Source organism: Urocitellus parryii, chromosome 12 (genome assembly GCF_045843805.1).
Source record: "Urocitellus parryii isolate mUroPar1 chromosome 12, mUroPar1.hap1, whole genome shotgun sequence".
Lineage (NCBI taxonomy): Eukaryota > Metazoa > Chordata > Mammalia > Rodentia > Sciuridae > Urocitellus > Urocitellus parryii.
In genome coordinates, this window is record NC_135542.1 from 74,570,499 (window position 1) to 74,590,365 (window position 19,867).

A 19,867-nucleotide genomic window follows, 5' to 3' on the forward strand; every position below is an offset into this window, starting at 1 on the left:
CGCAGCGGGTGCAGGAGTTAAGTCCTGCTGATACCAGCCGCGTTTGCAAGCTGCCAGCACCCAGTGCGGCTTGGCCCACCCCGCCTGAACCGGCAGTCGGCCTCCACCATCCGGGCTCCCCCGGGAGGCCTAGCTCTCGCTCCGGGAGCAGCCCCCTGCAAACTAGGGGAACCTTTGACCCATCGGGAGGTTAGGCCCAGCAACCTGCGGAGTGATAGAGGTGCCCCTCGTGCCTGCTGGGTAGGCGGACCTTTGACCGACCAGCAGAGCAGACCTAGGGCCTCCCAGCGTGGTAGACGGATCACACCAATTGGAGGAGGATCACAGCCACTACATGCCCTGCAAGGGTGATTATTCAACTATACAAGAGCAATATAAATAAACAGAGGGAAAATTTCAAAACACAACAGTTTCACCAAGCAGAAAGAAACGCCAGCAGTATGAAAAGACAAGGAAAGAAAGGACCACAGGCAATGCAGGTCAACTCAACTTTAGAAGAGGTAATAGGTGCAACAGATGGAATGTCAGATAGAGAGATCAGGATATACATGCTTCAGATGATCTGGAGTCTCAAGGAAGACATGAGACAGCAAAATCAGATAATGAAAGATCACATTGACAAACAAATCCAGGAAGTAAAAGATCAATTTCACAGGGAGATAGAGGAAATAAAAAACAAACAAATAGAAATACTAGAATTGCAGGAAAAAATAAACCAACTTAAAAACTCAATTGAGAATACTACCAGCAGAGTAGATCACTTAGAAGAGAGAACATCAGACAATGAAGACAAAGTATTTCAACTGGAAAAGAACATAGACAGCTCAGCAAGTCTGCTAAGAAACCATGAACAGAACATCCAAGAAATATGGGACAACATCAAAAGACCAAATTTAAGAGTCATTGGGATACAGGAAGGCACAGAGCTCCAAACCAGAGGAATACACAGCCTATTCAATGAAATAATACGAGAAAACTTCCCAGACTTGAAGAATGAGACAGAATCCCAAATCCTAGAAGCCTACAGGACGCCGAATGTGCAAAACCATAAGAGATCCACACCTAGACACATTATAGTGAAGATGTCCAACATACAGAATAAGGAAAGAATTTTAAAAGCTACAAGGGAAAGGAAGCAGATTACATTTAGGGGTAAACCAATCAGGATAACAGCTGATCTCTCAACACAGACTCTGAAAGCTAGAAGATCCTGGAATAACATATTTCAAACACTGAAAGAAAATGGGTTCCAACCAAGAATCGTGTATCCGGCAAAATTAAGCTTCAGGTTAGAACATGAAATTAAAACCTTCCATGATAAACAAAAGTTAAAAGAATTCGCAGCTAGAAAACCATCTCTTCAAAAAATCCTTGGCAAAACATTGCAGGAAGAGGAAATGGAAAATAACATTGAAAACCAACAATGGGAGGTAGGACAGTAAAGGGGGGAAAGTAGTCAAAGAGGATAACAAATCAGGTTTAGTAACATCAACAAACAAATATGGATAGAAGTACAAACCATATCTCAATAATAACTCTAAATGTCAATGGCTTAAACTCACCAATTAAGAGACACAGGCTAGTAGAATGGATCACAAAACAAGACCCAACAATATGCTGTCTACAGGAGACGCATCTGATAGAAAAAGATATCCATAGACTGAAGGTGAAAGGTTGGGAAAAATCATACCACTCATATGGACAGCGGAAACAAGCAGGCGTGTCCATACTCATATCTAATAAAATAGATTTCAAGCCAAAGCTAATCAAAAGGGATAAAGAAGGACACTTCATACTGCTCAAGGGAACCATAAACCAACAAGACATAACAATCATAAATATATATACCCCAAATAATGGTGCAGCGGTGTTCATCAAGCAAACTCTTCTCAAGTTCAAGAGTCTGATAGACCACCATACAATCATCATGGGAGACTTCAACACACCTCTCTCACCACTGGACAGATCTTCCAAACAAAAGTTAAACAAGGAAACTATAGAACTCAATAACACAATTAACAACCTAGACCTAATTGACATATATAGACTATACCACCCAACATCAAGTAGTTACACTTTTTTTTCAGCAGCACATGGAACCTTCTCAAAAATAGACCATATATTATGTCACAGGGCAACTCTTAGACAATATAAAGGGGTAGAGATAATACCATGCATCTTATCTGATCATAATGGAATGAAACTGAAAATCAATGATAAAAGAAGAAAGGAAAAATCAAGCATCACTTGGAGAATGAACAACAGGTTGCTGAGTGACATATGGGTTATTGAAGACATCAAGGAGGAAATTAAAAAATTCCTAGAGTTAAATGAAAACACGGACACAACATATCGGAATCTATGGGACACATTGAAAGCAGTCCTAAGAGGAAAATTCATTGCTTGGAGTTCATTCCTCAAAAAAAGAAAAAACCAACAAATAAATGATCTCATACTTCATCTCAAAATCCTAGAAAAAGAGGAGCAAAACAACAGCAAAAGAAGTAGAAGGCAAGAAATAATCAAAATCAGAGCTGAAATTAATGAAATTGAAACAAAAGAAACAATTGAAAAAATTGACAAAACTAAAAGCTGGTTCTTTGAAAAAATAAATAAAATTGACAGACCCTTAGCCATGCTAACGAAGAGAAGAAGAGAGAGAACCCAGATTACTAGCATACGGGATGAAAAAGGCAATATCACAACAGACACTTCAGAAATACAGAAGATAATCAGAGACTATTTTGAATCCTTATACTCCAATAAAATAGAAGATAGTGAAGGCATAGATAAATTCCTTAAGTCTTACGATCTGCCCAGATTGAACCAGGAGGATATAGACAACCTAAACAGACCAATAACAATAGAAGAAATAGAAGAAACCATCAAAAGACTACCATCTAAGAAAAGCCCAGGACCGGATGGGTATACAGCAGAGTTTTACAAAACCTTTAAAGAGGAACTAACACCAATACTTTTCAAGCTATTTCAGGAAATAGAAAAAGAGGGAGAACTTCCAAATTCATTCTACGAGGCCAACATCACCCTGATTCCGAAACCAGACAAAGACACTTCAAAGAAAGAAAACTACAGACCAATATCTCTAATGAACCTTGACGCAAAAATTCTCAATAAAATTCTGGCAAACCGGATTCAAATACATATCAAAAAAATTATACACCATGATCAAGTAGGATTCATCCATGGGATGAAAGGCTGGTTCAATATACGGAAATCAATAAATGTTATCCACCACATCAATAGACTAAAAAATAAGAACCATATGATAGTCTCGATAGACGCAGAAAAAGCATTCGACAAAGTACAGCATCCCTTTATGTTCAAAACTCTAGAAAAATTAGGGATAACAGGATCATACCTCAACATTGTAAAAGCAATATATGATAAGCCACAGGCCAGCATCATTCTGAATGGAGAAAAATTGAAGGCATTCCCTGTAAGATCTGGTACAAGACAGGGATGCCCTCTCTCACCACTTCTGTTCAACATAGTCCTCGAAACACTGGCAAGAGCAATTAGACAGACGAAAGAAATTAAAGGGATAAAAATTGGAAAAGAAGAACTTAAATTATCACTATTTGCAGATGATATGATTCTATACCTAGCAGACCCAAAAGGGTCTACAGAGAAGCTATTAGAGCTAATAAATGAATTCAGCAAAGTGGCAGGATATAAAATCAACACGCATAAATCAAAGGCATTCCTGTATATCAGCGACAAATCCTCTGAAACGGAAATGAGGACAACTACTCCATTCACAATATCCCCCAAAAAAATAAAATACTTGGGAATCAACCTAACAAAAGAGGTGAAAGATTTATACAATGAAAATTACAAAACCCTAAAGAAAGACATAGAAGAAGACCTTAGAAGATGGAAAAATATACCCTGCTCATGGATAGGCAGATCCAACATCATCAAAATGGCGATATTACCAAAAGTTCTCTATAAGTTCAATGCAATGCCAATCAAAATCCCAGCTGCATTTCTTGTAGAAATAGATAAAAGAATCATGAAATTCATATGGAATAATAAAAGACCCAGAATAGCAAAAACAATACTAAGCAGGAAGTGTGAATCAGGCGGTATAGCGATACCAGACTTCAAACTATACTACAGAGCAATAGTAAGGAAAACAGCATGGTACTGGTACCAAAACAGGCGGGTGGACCAATGGTATAGAATAGAGGACACAGTAACCAATCCACAAAACTACAACTATCTTATATTTGATAAAGGGGCTAAAAGCATGCAATGGAGGAAGGATAGCATCTTCAACAAATGGTGCTGGGAAAACTGGAAATCCATTTGCATCAAAATGAATCTGAATCCCTATCTCTCGCCTTGCACAAAAGTTAACTCAAAATGGATCAAGGAGCTTGATATTAAATCAGAGACACAGCATCTGATAGAAGAAAAAGTTGGTTATGATCTACATACTGTGGGAGCAGGCTCCAAATTCCTCAATAGGACACCCATAGCGCAAGAGTTAACAACTAGAATCAACAAATGGGACTTACTCAAACTAAAAAGTTTTTTCTCAGCAAAAGAAACAATAAGAGAGATAAACAGGGAGCCTACATCCTGGGAACAAATCTTTACTCCACACACTTCAGATAGAGCCCTAATAACCAGAATATATAAAGAACTCAAAAAATTAGACAATAAGACAACAAGTAACCCAATCAATAAATGGGCAAAGGACCTGAACAGACACTTCTCAGAAGAGGACATACAATCAATCAATAAGTACATGAAAAAATGCTCACCATCGCTAGCAGTCAGAGAAATGCAAATCAAAACTACCCTAAGATACCATCTCACTCCAGTAAGATTGGCAGCCATTAGGAAGTCAAACAACAATAAGTGCTGGAGAGGATGTGGGGAAAAGGGCACTCTTGTTCATTGCTGGTGGGACTGCAAATTGGTGCAGCCAATTTGGAAAGCACTATGGAGATTTCTTGGAAAGCTGGGAATGGAACCACCATTTGACCCAGCTATTCCCCTTCTCGGTCTATTCCCTAAAGACCTAATAAGAGCATGCTACAGGGACACTGCTACATCGATGTTCATAGCAGCACAATTCACGATAGCAAGATTGTGGAATCAGCCTAGATGCCCTTCAATAGATGAATGGATTAAAAAAATGTGGCATTTATACACAATGGAGTATTACTCTGCATTTAAAAATGACAAAATCATAGAATTTGGAGGGAAATGGATGGCATTAGAGCAGATTATGCTAAGTGAAGCTAGTCAATCTTTAAAAAACAAATACCAAATGACTCCTCTGATATAAGGGGAGGAAACAAGGACAGGGTAGGGACGAAGAGCTTGAGATGAAGATTTTCATTAACAGGGTTGAGAGGTGGGAGGGAAAGGAAACGAGAAGGGAAATCGCATGGAAATGGAAGGCGATCCTCAGGGTTATACAAAATGACATATAAGAGGAAAGGAGGGGTAAGACAAGATAATTCAAATGGAAGAAGTGATTTACAGTAGAAGGGGTAGAGAGAGAAAAGGGGAGGGGAGGGGAGGGGAGGGGGATAGTAGAGAATAATATAGACAGCAGAATACATCAGACACTAGAAAGGCAATATGTCAATCAATGGAAGGGTAACTGATGTGATGCAGCAATCTGTATACGGGATAAAATTGGGAGTTCATAACTCATTTGAATCAAACTGTGAAATATGATGTATGAGGAACTATGTAATGTTTTGAACGACCAACAATAAAAAAAAAAAAAAATATATAAAGGGCTGAAGGTGTAGCTCAGTGGGGTGCCCATGGGGTCAATCTCCAGCACATCCATACACACAAATTAAAATTATTTAAAATGTTTTAATTCATTTATAATAATTATTTTTATAATAAATGTATTCATAGTTATATAATAATACATTTGTGTGAAAAATACTGCATTTTTCAAAATAAAATAATTTAAGAAGAAAAAAAAAAAAAAAAGAAATAAAAAAGGAAACAGATATACAAACTGTAGATGCATACAGGACACCGAGCACACAAAATCACAGTAGACCAACGCCAAGACACATTGTTATGAAGATATCCAATATACAGAACAAAGAGAAAATATTAAAAGCTACAAGAGAAAAGAGAAAAATTACATTCAGGGGTAAACCAATAAGGTTAACAACGGACTTTTCAACTCAGACGCTGAAAGCGAGAAGATCCTGGAACAACATATTTCAAACACTGAAAGACAATGGATGCCAACCAAGAATTCTGTACCCAGCAAAATTAAGCTTCAGATACGACAACGAAATAAAAATCTTTCACGATAAACAAAAACTAAAAGAATTTGCAGCCAGAAAACCAGCGTTGCAAAGCATCTTGAGCAAAACACTTCACGAGGAAGAAATGGAAAACAATAACCAAAGCCAACAGTGGGAAGTACCTCAGTAAAGACAGACGGAGGGGGGAAAGCTAATCATGGTGAAACAAACGCAATTAAAAAAAAAAAAACGAGATAAATAATCAAACATGGCTGGAAGTACAAACCATATATCAATAGTAACTCTAAACATTAATGGTTTAAACACTCCAATAAAGCGACATAGGCTGGTAACATGGATCAAAAAAACAAATCCAACAATATGCTGCCTCCAGGAGACTCACTTGACTGGAAAAGACATACACAGGCTGAAGGTGAAAGGTTGGGAAAAAATATACCACGCACACGGTCCTCGCAAGCAAGCAGGTGTGGCCATCCTCATATCGAATAAAATCGACTTCAAGACTAAGTTAATCCAAAGGGATAAGGAAGGACATTATATACTGTTAAAAGGAACCATTAAACAACAAGACATAACAACTATCAATATTTCTGCACCAAATAATGGTGCTTCGAAGTTTATAAAACAAATTCTCCTCAAGTTCAAGAATCAAATAGACCACAACACAATAATTATGGGTGACTTCAACACACCTCTCTCACCATTGGACAGATCCTCCAAGCAAAAGTTGAATAAAGAAACTATAGACCTCAATACCACAATCAACAACCTAGACTTAACTGACATATATAGAATATACCAACCATCATCGAATGGATATACTTTTTTCTCAGCAGCACATGGATCCTTCTCAAAAATAGACCATATATTATGCCATAGGGCAACCCTCAATAAATATAAAGGGGTGGAGATTATACCATGCATTTTATCTGATCATAATGGATTGAAACTGGAAATTAATTATAAAAGAAGGAAGGGAAAATCCAATATCACATGGAAAATGAACAATATGTTACTGAATGATCAAAGGGTTACAGAAGACATGAAGGAGGAAATCAAAAAATTCTTAGAGATAAATGAAAATTCAGACACAACCTATCGGAATCTATGGGACACAATGAAAGCAGTTTTGAGAGGGAAATTCATCGCCTGGAGGTCATTCCTCAAAAAAAGGAAAAACCAACAAATAAATGAGCTCACACTTCATCTCAAAGCCCTAGAAAAGGAAGAGCAAAACAACAGCAAATGCAGCAGAAGGCAAGAAATAATTAAAATCAGAGCGGAAATCAACGAAATTGAAACAAAAGAAACTATTGAAAAAATTAACAAAACTAAAAGATGGTTCTTTGAAAAAATAAACAAGATTGACAAACCTTTAGCCACGCTAATGAAGAGAAGAAGAGAGAGAACTCAAATTACTAACATAAGGGATGAAAAAGGCAATATCACAACAGACACCACAGAAATACAGAAGACAATTAGAAATTATTTTGAAAACCTATATTCCAATAAAATAGAAGATAGTGAAGACATCGATAAATTTCTTCAGACATATGATTTGCCCAGACTGAGTCAGGAGGACACACACGATTTGAACAGACCAATATCAATGGATGAAATTGAAGAGGTAATCAAAAGACTACCAACCAAGAAAAGCCCAGGACCGGATGGGTATACAGCGGAGTTTTACAAGACCTTTAAAGAAGAATTAATACCAATACTTTTCAAGTTATTCCAGGAAATAGAAAAAGAGGGAGTTCTTCCAAATTCATTCTATGAGGCCAACATCACATTGATTCCGAAACCAGACAAAGACACATCAAAGAAAGAAAACTACAGACCAATATCTCTGATGAACCTAGATGCAAAAATCCTCAATAAAATTCTGGCGAATCGGATACAAAGGCACATCAAAAAAATTGTGCACCATGATCAAGTAGGATTCATCCCTGGGATGCAGGGATGGTTCAATATACGGAAATCAATAAATGTTATTCACCACATCAATAGACTTAAAGATAAGAACCATATGATCATCTCAATAGACGCAGAAAAAGCATTCGACAAAGTACAGCATCCCTTTATTTTCAAAACATTAGAAAAACTAGGGATAACAGGAACTTACCTTGATATTGTAAAAGCTATCTATGCTAAGCCCCAGGCTAGCATCATTCTGAATGGAGAAAAATTGAAGGCATTCCCCCTAAAATCAGGAACAAGACAGGGATGCCCTCTATCACCACTTCTATTCAATATAGTTCTCGAAACACTGGCCAGAGCAATTAGACAAATGAAAGAAATTAAAGGCATAAAAATTGGAAAGGAAGAACTTAAATTATCACTATTTGCAGAAGACATGATTCTATACCTAGAAGACCCAAAAGGGTCTACAAAAAAACTACTAGAACTAATAAATGAATTCAGCAAAGTGGCAGGATATAAAATCAACACGCACAAATCAAAGGCATTTCTGTATATCAGCAACAAAACCTCTGAAATGGAAATAAGGAAAACCACTCCATTCACAATATCCTCAAAAAAAAAATAAAATACTTGGGAATCAACCTAACAAAAGAGGTGAAAGATTTATACAATGAAAACTACAGAACCCTAAAAAGAGAAGTAGAAGAAGATCTTAGAAAATGGAAAGACATACCCTGTTCATGGATAGGCAGAACTAACATCATCAAAATGGCGATATTACCAAAAGTCCTCTATAGGTTTAATGCAATGCCAATCAAAATTCCAATGGCATTGCTTTGTAGAAATAGATAAAGCAATCATGAAATTCATATGGAAAAATAAAAGACCCAGAATAGCAAAAGCAATTCTAAGCAGGAAGTGTGAATCAGGTGGTATAGCAATACCAGATTTCAAACTATACTACAGAGCAATAGTAACAAAAACAGCATGGTACTGGTACCAAAACAGGCGGGTGGACCAATGGTACAGAATAGAGGATACAGAGACTAATCCACAAAGTTACAACTATCTTATATTCGATAAAGGGGCTAAAAGCATGCAATGGAGGAAGGATAGCATCTTTAACAAATGGTGTTGGGAAAACTGGAAATCCATATGCAACAAAATGAAACTGAATCCCCTCCTCTCACCATGCACAAAAATTAGCTCAAAATGGATCAAGGACCTTGATATCAAATCAGAGACTCTGCGTATGATAGAAGAAAAAGTTGGCTACGATCTACATATTGTGGGGTTGGGCTCCAAATTCCTTAACAGGACACCCATAGCACAAGAGTTAATAGCAAGAATTAACAAATGGGACTTACTTAAACTAAAAAGTTTTTTCACAGCAAGAGAAACAATAAGAGAAGTAAATCGGGAGCCTACATCATGGGAACAAATTTTTACCCCTCACACTTCAGATAGAGCCTTAATATCCAGGGTTTACAAAGAACTCAAAAAATTAGACAATAAGACAACAAATAACCCAATCAACAAATGGGCCAAGGACCTGAACAGACACCTCTCAGAGGAGGACATACAATCAATCAACAAATACATGAAAAAATGCTCACCATCTCTAGCAGTCAGAGAAATGCAAATCAAAACTACCCTAAGATACCATCTCACTCCAGTAAGATTGGCAGCCATTATGAAGTCAAACAATAACATGTGCTGGAGAGGATGTGGGGAAAGGGTACTCTTGTACATTGCTGGTGGGACTGCAAATTGGTTCGGCCAATTTGGAAAGCAGTATGGAGATTTCTTGGAAAGCTAGGAATGGAACCACCATTTGACCCAGTTATTGCCCTTCTTGGTCTATTCCCTGAAGTCCTTAAAAGAGCGCACTACAGGGATACTGCCACATCGATGTTCATAGCAGCACAATTAACAATAGCTAGACTGTGGAACCAACCCAGATGCCCTTCAATGGATGAATGGATTAAAAAAATGTGGCATTTATACACTATGGAGTATTACGCAGCACTAAAAAATGACAAAATCATGGAATTTGCAGGGAAATGGATGGCACTTGAGCAGATTATGCTTAGTGAAGCTAGCCAATCCCTAAAAAACAAATACCAAATGTCTTCTTTGATATAATGAGAGCAACTAAGAATAGAGCAGGGAGGAAGGGCAGAAGGAAAAGACTAACATTAAACAGAGACATGCGATGGGAGGGAAAGAGAGAGAAAAGGGGAATTGCATGGAAATGGAAAGAGACCCTCATTGTTATAAAAAATTACATAAAAGAGGTTGTGAGGGGAATTGGAAGAAAAACAAGGAGAGAAATGAATTACAGTAGATGGGATAGTAAGAGAAGATGGGGGGGAGGGGGATAGTAGAGGATAGGAAAGGTAGCAGAATACAACAGTCACTAGTATGGCATTATGTAAAAATGTGAATGTGTAACAGATGTGATTCTGCAATCTGTATTTGGGGTAAAAATGGGAGTTCATAACTCACTTGAAACTAATGTTTGAAATATGATATGTCAAGAGCTTTGTAAGGTTTTGAACAACCAATAAAAAAAAAAGAAATAAACAAGAGATCGGCATTGAAGATTAAATGCTTGCTTTGCATTCATCAGCTAGATAACTACAACTATAAATTATCTATGCAGCATGGGGTTTTCATTATTTTTACCTAAAAATATCTCTTTCTGGTAATGATAAATATGTGTTTTGCTTGTTAGTTTTGAAAGCCTATTTTTCTCAATATAACTTAAAAGATTTTAAAATTGTTTCTATCTGTTGAAACTGAGATTTTTAAGACTTTCATTTTAATTAAAAAGTTTACTACTTGATTTTTTAAAATCAAACTTCGAACTCCTAATAATAAAGGTCTTAAATAATTCTATTGTTTGCATTTTTTGTTATTTTGGTTTGGTTTGGTTTGGGGGTATCTTGCTTTGTTTTGTTTTTGTTTTTGTGGTACTAGGGATTGAACTCAGGCTGCTCTACCACTAGAGGTACATTCCCAGCCCTTTTTATTTTTTTTATTTTGAGATAGGGTCTTACTATATTGCTCAGGTTGAACTCCAATTCGTGATCCTCCTATCTCAGCTGGGATTATAGGCATGCAACACCATGCCTGGATTTAGATAATTTTTTAAAAATTACATGAATATTTTTTACTGTGGGGCTAGAGAGGGTATCTACGCCCCTAACACAGACATATTATTCCAGGGTCGACCCCACTAGTCACTTTTATCTCTTACTCTCAAGGAGCACTGCCCATGCATCTGAAACAAGAACATCTTCCTTTCAATCTTATTCAGTCTCCTGGAAGAAACTTAAGCTTTTACAATACTTACTTCAGACAAGAACCTAGTTAATGTCCTATAGTCTTTCCTTACTACTAGATTTAAGAGCCAGTCTTCAGGATTTTGTTTTTGAGTTTTGTTTAGTTTTTTTTAAATGAGAAACTTATAGCTAATGTTTTAACAAAGTTCCATCTGCCAACTTACAATTTTTGCTTCACAGAGCCCAGATTAATAATCATATTTTTTATGATTCTTTAAATTTTACGTTATATAGTTCACATATAAAGTTCATCATTTTGGAAGACCTGAATGAAAAGGTTGGTAGAATTCTATGTGGATCCCATCCAGAAGCAGTGAGGACTCAATAAACTGCTTCCCTGTTTGGAATATCTTTTTAACAGATGCATTAATTTCAACAAAAATATTTCTAAGTGAACTACTTTATAAATAAAACTTAAAAATTGTCTTGAAAGTAGAATAAATTTAAGGATACATCTATTCATTTGATATCAGGGGTAACATAAACTCTGTTATAGTTCTTCTGTATTAGAAGAAATCTCTTCTTTGCTCTTTACTATACTTATAAGGGATATTTGAGATTCAGAAATTAGTATTCTTTTGTTTTAATTGGGATGTAGCATTTTCAGGGATCTTCCTGCACACATATCCAATGCAGTAAGTAGATTTGAGGGAAGAGTGAAATGGGCTTTCCAATAACATTGATGACCTGAGATTTGTATTTAAAACAAAATGAACTCCATTTTAATTGTTTTGAGACAAAAATTTCTACTATTCTAGCTTACCAACAGACTACTGGTAATTTCAAAGTAGTTTTAATTTTGCTTTGTTCATTTTATTTGCAGAGCCTCACACATGCTAGGCAAGCGCTCTACCACTGAGCTATACCCCAGCCCCACAAAACTGTTTTAAGAGCAATCCCAGCAAATGCAATACAACTCATTAGTGCCTACTTGAATTAGGATTTCCCCACAAAAATAAAAATAAAAAACTTAAATTAGAGGCTGTATGAAGCTAAAATACTAAGTGTGCAGATGGAATCCTGTTAAAATTTTAATCAACTACAAATTTTTCACTTAAAAAATTAGGAAAAAAATACTCCTACATCTGGCTCTCAAATCTAGTAATCTCAGTCCTGCAGTCCACCCTTATAATTATATTTAAGAGCCAGATTTAGTTGGGTTTTTTAAATGATAAATTCATAGTTAACTTAAAACCAAGCCATGAATCTGTTAAAGGTTGTAAAGGTTCATAATATGGCTAATGTCTGAGAGACTAGACTTGATAAATAGATGATCGTGAGTCCAATTTTTGAAGATTACAAGCAATTACTGATTGGATTCTTGGTAATAATGCCTCACCCAGATGAAAAGCATCCAGAGGAAAAGTTCCTAAAATTAAGAACCACTGAGAACAATAAGCTTTAATGCTCACTAGATATTTAAGCATGTTTAAATATTAAGCATAGCTTCCATGGCTAGACATAACTTTTTTAAAAGTCCCCTTATTGCCCCACTCCCCACTATATTTACATATCATTTAGTTTATTGAACATTTTATTTAGAAATTTTAAGTTAGTGCTTTGAAGTTCATATTTAAAACAAGGAGAAAAATCAGGAGTGGTGGTATTTACCTGTAGTCCCAGTTACTTCAGAGACTGAGGTGGGAGGATTACTTGAGCCCAGGAGTCAAATACAGCCTGGTCAACATAGTGAGAGCCTCCCATCTCAAAAAAATAAAAATAAAAATAAATAAAAAATAAGTAGCAGATGGGCTTTAGTTGAGCATTCATATGAATATTCATTACAAAGTATACTACTCCAATATTTGTAGCTTCTTTGGACCTTTCCTTGGACCCTGGTCTGGGATAGGATCTGGGATAGGATCTGGTAATGGGTTAGCTTGGGTATAGGCTAGGTTACACTGTGATAACTAGTGTCTTAATGCAGTAAAGGTTTATTTCTTGACAAATTTGCAAAATTCCCTGCAGGTGAGGTGATTCTCCTAAAGTGACAAATTAAGGGTTCCCAGTTATATCTATCTTGTGTCAATGTCATGTCAAAATATGGCTTTCAGATTTCCTCCACAAAGTAAGTGAAAACAGAGTACTTTGTGCTTTTACCCACTTATCCAAATCACATGATAATCAAGGCAAAAAAAATAAATAAGTAAAGTCTTCCTTTGTTCCAAGGAAGAGAAAAATGAAACACAATTTAGTTAACCAAGGTCTGTCTCTGTTACAATTACACTATCTGTTGCAAAAATGATATGAGGTAGGTACTATTATTATTCTTCTTATAACTGGATACCAAAGCTCAGAGATACAAGTAATTCCCTATAGCTAGAAAATGTTGGAGGCATGTCTATTTAATTCCAGAGCTCTAACCTTTAACTACTGTACTCTGTCTGACATCCAAGAAGAACCTGCACCTGATCTTTACTATCACAGTCAATGTTAACAGAGAAGTTAAAATGTTTCACTGGCAGGGATGGGCAGGTAGCTCAGTGGTAGAGCATTTACCTAGTATTCTGGAAGCCCTGGGTTTAATCCCTGGTTTAAAAGGAAAAAAAAAAAAATCTCACTGGCATAATAGTAAGATTATATTCCAACTCCCATCTTTTTAAAAAGTAACTTGATATCTTATTAAGTGGCAAGATACATGCTCTTGCTAAAGAAAAAAGAAAAACAGATATTCTAAAAATTTAAATAGTCTTTAAAAGCCAGAATATTTACTACCTTAAATTGGAAATACCTTGAGTAGACAATTAAACTGGTGGTTAGTTTGCACCAGAAAGCACTACAGATCAACTATTCTAAACTTAAATTTTGTTTATATAACAACCAATCTCATAAAATAAGTTACCAATGTAGTTACATTGGCATCCTAACCAAAAATGGTTTATTTTGAAGAGTACATAAGAAAAGAGCATTGCTCAAAACTGGAAACACTGCTGTTTCAAAACTACCCTTTGATTCAAACTGTAGATACTTATTCAGCCTACCATATTTAGGAAAGAGTCCTGACAATGTTCCTTGGGTTTCACAAAAGAATACTTCTTCCTCACAGATCAACCTTTTTAAAAAAATCCATTCCCACCTTTTTCATTAACTTCCATTTTTAACATTTATTTTACTGTTTTGTGACTGTATTATGTGTATAAACTTTGTAAATCCTGTTTAGAACAAAGCAGAAGAACACTGGCATAAAAAGATTACAAGAGTTTGCTGGGGATCTTTAAGGATCCTTTATAGTATTCAGATCCATTTAACACTCTGGGTAGAACTAAATATATTTGGTTATTAAAAATTCAGAATAGCCAGGTGCAGTGGCACACACCTGTTAATTCCAACTGGTTGGGAGACTGAGGCAGACAGATCTTAAATTTGGGCCAGCCTCAGCAACCTCATGAGACTCTGTCTCAGAATAAAAATAAAAAGGGATGTGGATGCAGTTCAGTGGAAGAGTGCCTCTGGGTTAAATCCCCAGTACTACAAAAAATAAAAATAAAATAAAAAGTTCAGGATGAATTAGACAGGCACAGTGGCACACACCCATAATCCTAGCTACTCAAAAGACCCAGGTAGGAGAATCCCAAGTTCAAAGCCAGCCTGGGCAACTCAGAGAGACCCTGTGTCAAAATAAAACTAAATACGGCTGGAACATAGCTCAGCATGAGAGCACTTGACTAGCATATGCAAGACCCTGAGTCCGATCCTCAGTACCTGCCCACTATCCTATCAAAAAACAAGTTCAGAATTAAATAAAATCAAGTTGACCAGGAATTGTTTTGGACAGGGTCTTGTTATATTGCCCAAACTATTATATTGCCTAAAAACCCTGGGTTCAGGTGATCTCCTACCTAAATCTCTTTGAGTAGCTGGGACTACAGGTATGTGCCACCTGGCCCAGCTGGAATTTTTTGACTAAGAAGTCTACTGGTATGGGATCAGAGTGATGTTTCAAAGAGGTATGTGTAAGGCACATGGTAAAAAGATTGTCACTAAAACTCTAACCACTCAGTAAATTTTACCTGGTATACATTACCTTTCCTAAGCAAGAAATTTTTTGAAAATAACTGAATAGTTAAAAAATAAGCAACAAAGAATGGTTTGCCCTTTTTGTTTATAAATGACCACAGCAAGTTACTGCTTCCTTGGGGTAGAAAAGATAAGGAAAGGAGAATCTTGACCAAAAACAAGGCACCTTCAGGACTTGGAAAGGGCTTCTTAAAAAGATGGAGAAAACTTTTCCATTAGGACAGATACTGCTGGCATACTTAACAGGGCTAAGGAGCTGAGCATTACCTAGGGGTATACCAACAGCAGCAGAGGTGCAAGAAACATCTTCCCATAAAATGTTCTAAAAATATATTGAAAAGGCAGCTGTTATTTAATATTATGATAAGTACTGGAGAAAACGGGGTAAAAACAAGAGTATCATATGAAGAAGGGTAAACAAGGAGCTGTTCTTCAGGACTCACTCCTACTAGTTAAAATCTAGCCCATGTTCCACTTTTTGAGATCCTATAGCTCAAATCCAGGGAAAGGAGAAAGTCTAGAAGACCAACATAAAGAAACTGAGTGTACTGAAAAGCCAAAAAGAAAAAGGATACACCGAGACAGCCCTGAACTAGAGAAAGGAAGAGAATCATAATCCATTTGAAATCCAGGCAAGCAACTGGGCAGATCTTTTCTTCCCAGACTTATTAAAACTCCAGCATTGTAATGGTTCCTACTATCTCCATGAGAGGAGATACTGCAAAATACCCTGAGAGGACAAGTAGGAGAAAGAACACAAGTAATCTGCAATAAGGTTAAAAAGCCATCCCAGGAAAGGGTTAAAAAGCCTGGACTGGAGAGTCACTGTAGATTGGGATTTCTTTTTAAAAAAAATAATAATATTTATTTTTAGGTGTAGATGGACACAACATAATGCCTTTATTTTTATGTGGTGCTGAGGATCGAACCCGGGTCCCACCCATGCTAGGCGAGCGCTCTACTGCTGAGCCACAATCCCAGTCCCTAGATTGGGATTTCTTAACCTCACCACTACTGACATTGCAGCTGAATAACTCTGTTGTGGGAGGCTGTCCAGTGAAATGTAGGATGATTAGCAGCTTCCCTGGCTGCTAAACATCCCCCTAGATAACAAGAGCACCCTTATAAGTTGTAATAATCAAAACCTGTGTGCAGACACTGTCAAATTTCTTCTGGGGACAAAAATCATACTCAACCCCTAAAACCACTGCTCCAAATGGCTGCCTGGCTTAAACTCACTCTCTTTGTAAATATCACTCCCAAACCATCTCATCTTCTGAACCAGGAAACAGACAGAAAGAACAGAAGAATTTATAGGAAAATGAATGCTTAACTTTTGAATATGTCAAAATGTGAGATACCAAGTGAAGCTATCCACAAGGCTATTGGCTATATGGAACTAGAACCAAGAAAAATGGTCTTAGCTAGAGAAATAGACTAGAAAAGCATTAGCTATCTTAATACCTTTGAGAAAGGCTTTTGCAAATCTTCAGCCAGCATAAAATCCTCTTAAGAGATGGTGATGATTACGCTACACAAGGTCTGCCTATTGCCTAATTAAACAAGAAGCTCTTGATGGATATAGTCTACTGCAAGGTAATATACCCATGCTCAATTTTTACCTTCATCTGGACAAGCCTGCCATATGTTAAGATCTTCAGAGTAAACTCTCACATATCTTTACTAACTGATAACACTGCAATAATTTCCCCATTAGGTATATGCTCCCTCTTTTGACTGTTTGTTCCCAAATCCACTGTCACATATTCTATCCATTCTGAATAGATATTTGCTCTCTTCTGCTGCAGATACATAATTAGTTAAAATCAGAGTAAATTCTTAACATTAAGAATTACATGCAGGGCTGGGGATGTGGCTCAAGTGGTAGCACGCTCGCCTGGCATGCATGCGACCTGGGTTCGATCCTCAGCACCACATACCAACAAAGATGTTGTGTCCGCCGAGAACTAAAAAATAAATAAAAAATTCTCTCTCTCTCTCTCTCTCTCTCTCTCTCTCTCTCTCTCTCTCTCCTCTCTCACTCTCTCTTTAAAAAAAAAAAAAAAAAAAAAAAAAAAGAATTACATGCAAGTGACTGGATGTGGTGACACACACCTGTAATCCCAGTTACTAGAGAGGCTGAGACAGAAGGATGGCAAATTCAAGGCTGGCCTGGGCAACTCAGCAAGAACCTGTGATAAAATTAAAAATAAAAATGGGGGATGGAGTTGTAGCTCAGTGGAAGAGCACTTGCCTACCATGTGTAAGGCACTGGGTTCAATTCTCAGAACCACATATAATAAATTTTTAAAAAAGGTCCATCAACTAAAAAAAAAAAATGGCTAGGGATATATATAGTTCAGTGGTAGGACATGCCTGGTTCAATCTCCAATACCACCAGAAGAAAATAAAAATTACATGCAAGTCAGTTTTCCAATATTATCAGTAAGAAATTCTAAACTAGAAGACTCAGAGATTCTTATCAGATTCCTTAAAAAAAAAAAACTAACAGTTTAAATATACTCGGTGCAAGAGCATATCTTCCTGAATGTTTTGGATTAAAAATATTTACTTAAATGTAGTTTTCCAATAAATTAGAAGATACATTTCTACATATGCATATGTTCACTTGTTAAAAGCCTATTTAAAAATGTTTTATGACGAGTTATTTTAAGTAAAAATAGCAGTGAAGAAATGGTTTTTCTAACATAAGACATATAATCTAGTTAACAAAATATAATCAAAGTAAAATAAATCTGAAAAATAGGAAAACTTTGCATACATGTTTAAGCTACTTTTCTTGTGCAAAATCCCACTGCATATTCTTTAATTTTTTTAATCAAAAATTTGATAATCAGCTTTAAATTAGCTTTAAAAAGTTTTAATGAGTAAAGGTAAGTTGAAAATGTTTTTAAAACTGTCATTTAAAATATCAGCAAATTTACAGAATTTTCACCCAGCTTACCTCCATAATTATACTATGCCAGACACAGTATCAGTAAAGACAACAGACAGACACAGAATCAGTAGAGAGGTGTAAGTAAAGGATGGTGTCATTTCCTTTTAGATATGATAAAATGGTACAGAGAGAACATAAATCCACCCATATTCCAAAAAGTAAAACTAAGTTTAGCATATTTCTGATCACAAACTAAATTTTTAAAAAGCTGATTTTTAGGATCCACTTTATTTACATAACACTTATTTAAAAATTAAAATGTCAGTAAACGTCTACTTTTCTTTATATGATCTTAAGGCTAAACTTAAATAAAAATCAGATATCATTTTTTAAAGGAAATTATCTTCCCCAACAATTCAATCCTTTCTCCATATAAGAAAATGTAAATTATATCCAATTTATTATGTGTTCTCCAACAAATCTTTTAACTTAAAATTACAATACAGAGAAGCATGAGAAGGAAAAGCAGTAAAGTGTGTTTAAAATTGTTCTTTCTTACCAATCCACTGCTGCAGAGCCCAGGAGGAGTTTGAGGCACGAGCAGAGAGCATCTTTTCAACAGTTGGAGGTAGTCTCTTCCAATTAGTAAATTCCAAAGTGAAGATGAGAATGTCATCGCTGACTGAGTCAATCCTACATTAATAAGATGTTAACAAGTCATCAGAGACAAAATACACATAGGCTTCACCTTATGTTGTAGAAACATATACTACAAATCTATGCTTATATCTTAATGAGGAAGGCACAAAAAATAGGGCACAGAAAGAATTCATGTAACTAAAGGTAAGTTTGGTGGATACGAATAATCATCAACAGGTTCCTACTAGAAAGGAAATTGACTGTGTGTGTAGTTGTCCAAGAGATAATAAAAGGAAACTCTATTCTCTACTAGAGTAGAACTTCCCTTCTCATTGGAAACAGTACCAGTATCATAGTGGACTTACCATCATCTCCTCCCAACCATCTTGCCAAATGTAGTTTGGTCATCCTTACACACATCATTTAATAATTCTGAAAGGACAAAGCCCAAGCACTCTCAAGTTATTGCTAAACTGAGTATACAAGAAAGATGGCTTAGTTATACCCAATTTCCAGGAATGTACAGCTATTCTCTAAGAACATTTCTCATTATAGATTCAGACATAAAAGATGTACTAGAATAAGATTTGTCTTTAAGGATTGAAAGAAGTGATTCCATACAAACAGTTCTTCCTTTGTTCTTTCAAAATTATACAGATTCCCTACCAACACAACCAAAAGACAAACAGCTTTCCTCTACCATGCCCTCCCACCATGATTCTCTGCCTCTCCTAAGACCCAAAACAATTGAGTCAGCCAACCAT

The 19,867-nt window shown here is 36.3% G+C and overlaps 1 protein-coding gene across 4 annotated transcripts in view; it reads right to left on the reverse strand.

Annotated features, from left to right (window-relative positions):
• Positions 1-19,867, reverse strand: part of Asb3 (ankyrin repeat and SOCS box containing 3) — a 129,844-nt gene that overhangs the window by 17,210 nt on the left and 92,767 nt on the right. For 3 of the 4 annotated variants that reach the window (XM_026399879.2, XM_026399880.2, XM_026399883.2), the window contains one exon: positions 19,024-19,157. In XM_026399879.2, the coding sequence (XP_026255664.1) occupies positions 19,024-19,157 (134 nt within the window). Of the gene's footprint in view, positions 1-17,712; positions 17,758-19,023; positions 19,158-19,867 lie in introns of those variants that run through there. The other variant, XM_026399884.2, reaches the window with a different exon arrangement.